The sequence below is a fragment of the Orbicella franksi genome, unplaced genomic scaffold, assembly GCF_964199315.1.
Source record: "Orbicella franksi unplaced genomic scaffold, jaOrbFran1.1 SCAFFOLD_26, whole genome shotgun sequence".
Classification (NCBI taxonomy): Eukaryota; Metazoa; Cnidaria; class Anthozoa; order Scleractinia; family Merulinidae; genus Orbicella; species Orbicella franksi.
In genome coordinates this window covers 152,501-155,000 of record NW_027670905.1, presented here as the reverse complement: position 1 = coordinate 155,000, position 2,500 = coordinate 152,501, and the positions used below count along the sequence as shown (strand labels likewise).

General features: G+C 48.4%; 1 protein-coding gene across 1 annotated transcript in view; it reads right to left on the bottom strand.

Annotated features, from left to right (window-relative positions):
* Positions 1 to 1,710: 1,710 nt before the first annotated feature.
* Positions 1,711 to 2,500, bottom strand: part of LOC145475973 (uncharacterized) — a 3,129-nt gene continuing 2,339 nt past the window's right edge. Inside the window, exon 1 of the mRNA XM_081455309.1 lies at positions 1,711 to 2,500. This exon is cut by the window's right edge and continues 2,339 nt beyond it. Coding sequence (XP_081311435.1) covers positions 1,711 to 2,500 — 790 coding nt within the window.

Below are 2,500 nucleotides of genomic sequence, written 5' to 3'. Positions count from 1 at the left end.
AGCACCCTTAAGATTTTCACCATTTTCAAAACTTTTTGCGGGAAACTATTGGCCAGCTTAAGTTACGTGCAGGCGCCAAGTTTAGCCAAGTTTAACCCTAACCTTCACCCTAACTCTTACCCTAACCCTAAACTCTAACCCTAGGGTTACCCTAACGCTAAGCCTAACCCTAAACTCTAACCCTAGGCTTACCCTAACGCTAACCCTAAGTCCAAAAGGCTCACCCACTCAAAAGCCAATAAAACAAAAACCAAAAAAGCAAAGCGCAATTGCCCAAACATCTTTCCAATCAAATTACGACAAGTCCACAAAGTAAACCGTCCGAAAGGGACCTGGCCCAAAAATTTCAAGCACTCCAAAAGGCTCCCCGAGTCAAACCATTTCAAACCAGAGGAGCCTTTCGGACTTAGAAAAAATTTCCACTGCCAGCTCCCAAGCGAGGGGAGCCTTTTGGACTTTAAAAAAAAAATTCACAGTCACGTCCCAGACCAGACGTGGCCTCCTTTCCATCACTCGGCTGCCACAAGCTAGCCCAAGCCTGCAGGCACCACTTCTTCCTTGGCACCCTCCGGCCAGTGGCAGACGAGGGGAGCCTTCTTGGACTTCAAGAAAAAAAAAGACATGTTTTTAACAAATCTTAGAACAAAGGCTTAATCTCAGAAGATCGTAGCAACAAGGCTACTCTACAACTTACAATACCCCGTTCTTTATTTAAGTCGTCTGCAAAGGATTTATCTCCAGAAACATTAGAATTTGCTATCGGTAGTGCCTTGGAGGTTCTTGTCCTCCTTGGCACCTTGGGACGCATGAGGACCGAAGTCCTCTATTCTGGTTCGCCTAAAGTTCTCTGGAGGTAATCATCGTTGCTTTCTAGCACGGATTCTGACTTAGAGGCGTTCAGTCATAATCCAACAGATGGTAGCTTCGCACCATTGGCTTTTCAGCCAAGTGCAAATGCCAATTGTCTGAATCTGCGGTTCCTCTCGTACTGAGCAGAATTACTATTGCAACAACACTTCATCAGTAGGGTAAAACTAACCTGTCTCACGACGGTCTAAACCCAGCTCACGTTCCCTATTGGTGGGTGAACAATGGGGCATCAGAGCCCAAGGGCTCCGATGATATCTCCCCCGAAGGAGGTGCTGACCCGAAGGTCGAAGAACTGTTCAGCACCGCCAAGGAACACTTGCCAGGTGTCAACCGTACGATTGTGAGGGAAATTGCTTTCCTTAATGTAATGGTACTAGTCCAGGGCAAATCTATTAAGAAGATAAGCTCTTGCAACTACTTAACCATATGTGGCATCTTGCTCATCAGGCGCTATACATGCCGCTTGGGCCTTTATTAGGAAGAGTATGAGATCGTCAGCAAAGGTATGAGGAACCAGGCTGGGAGATCTCTGTCATCCAAGGAGGCTCAAAAAATTCGTCACTATGACAAGATCGCTTCAGGACCAACAGATAGGCCGTTAGCCACGATCTTTTCACCTGGGGGTGCCCGAAAGCACTTCAGTCCAGTCAGCCAATGAAGGCAAGCCTTCCCTTACCCCTCATGTGCTATTACCTATAATCCTCAAAGAGGACGGCTGGAGGTGGTACACATGCGTAAGCGGAATACGGAATTCCCCAAAGCTACCTTAACCAGCCTAGGATCATTCCACACCAGAACATCCATCGGTCTCACGTCGTCAGTGAAAGGCTGAGACGACACCTAACACTGTCCAGTTCCGATTGCTGGGTCCGCCATCCGAGCACGGACCTCCTGATCGCGCGTACACCACAACGCATGGTTGTAGTATAACAAGGCCTTATGGATCTCGTCCACAAGCCAGTCAGTCTTAGAGGAAGGTGAAAGCGACCCAAGAATTTTCTCAAAGTTGGCTGGGATTGCTCCCATTACACCGAATGCAAAGACTTGATAGTGCATCGTCGTCCCTGCAATATCAGAGAGGTTGGACAATAATTGGGCATACTTCGTTTGTTTCTGCCCGATGGCCACATGCATCATATTGTCCATTGGAACTGTGATCTCCCATATGTGATGCTCCGTCACACCGTCCCGAACAAATGTAAAACATATATCCGGGCGCTCATTCAGAGGGGGGATGGGGACACTGGGGTCGACCATCTCTCGTAAATGAGTAGAGACTTGTAAATCCGAGAACCGGCCTTTAGCCCCCGCAATCTCCAGCCAAATGCAGATCTCGCGCACAATCTTGTTGTGTCGAGCATTCCGCAAGTTAGCCAGAGCACGGTGGCTGCAGGAACACAAAATGTGCTTTACAGTCTCACGGTGTCCAGAGCTACATAGGTTACACTGAGGATCCACCACAGTGGCGGTGGACCGTCGATTCCACACCTCCTTCAACGAATTGCATGGCAAGACATTGAAGAGCATTTGGCACGCTACCTGGTATTGTGGATCTCGGGTGAGATCACGTCGGAGCCAACGATAAGACTTACTAGAGATAGAGGCCTCACTAGACCACTGGGACCAAGCA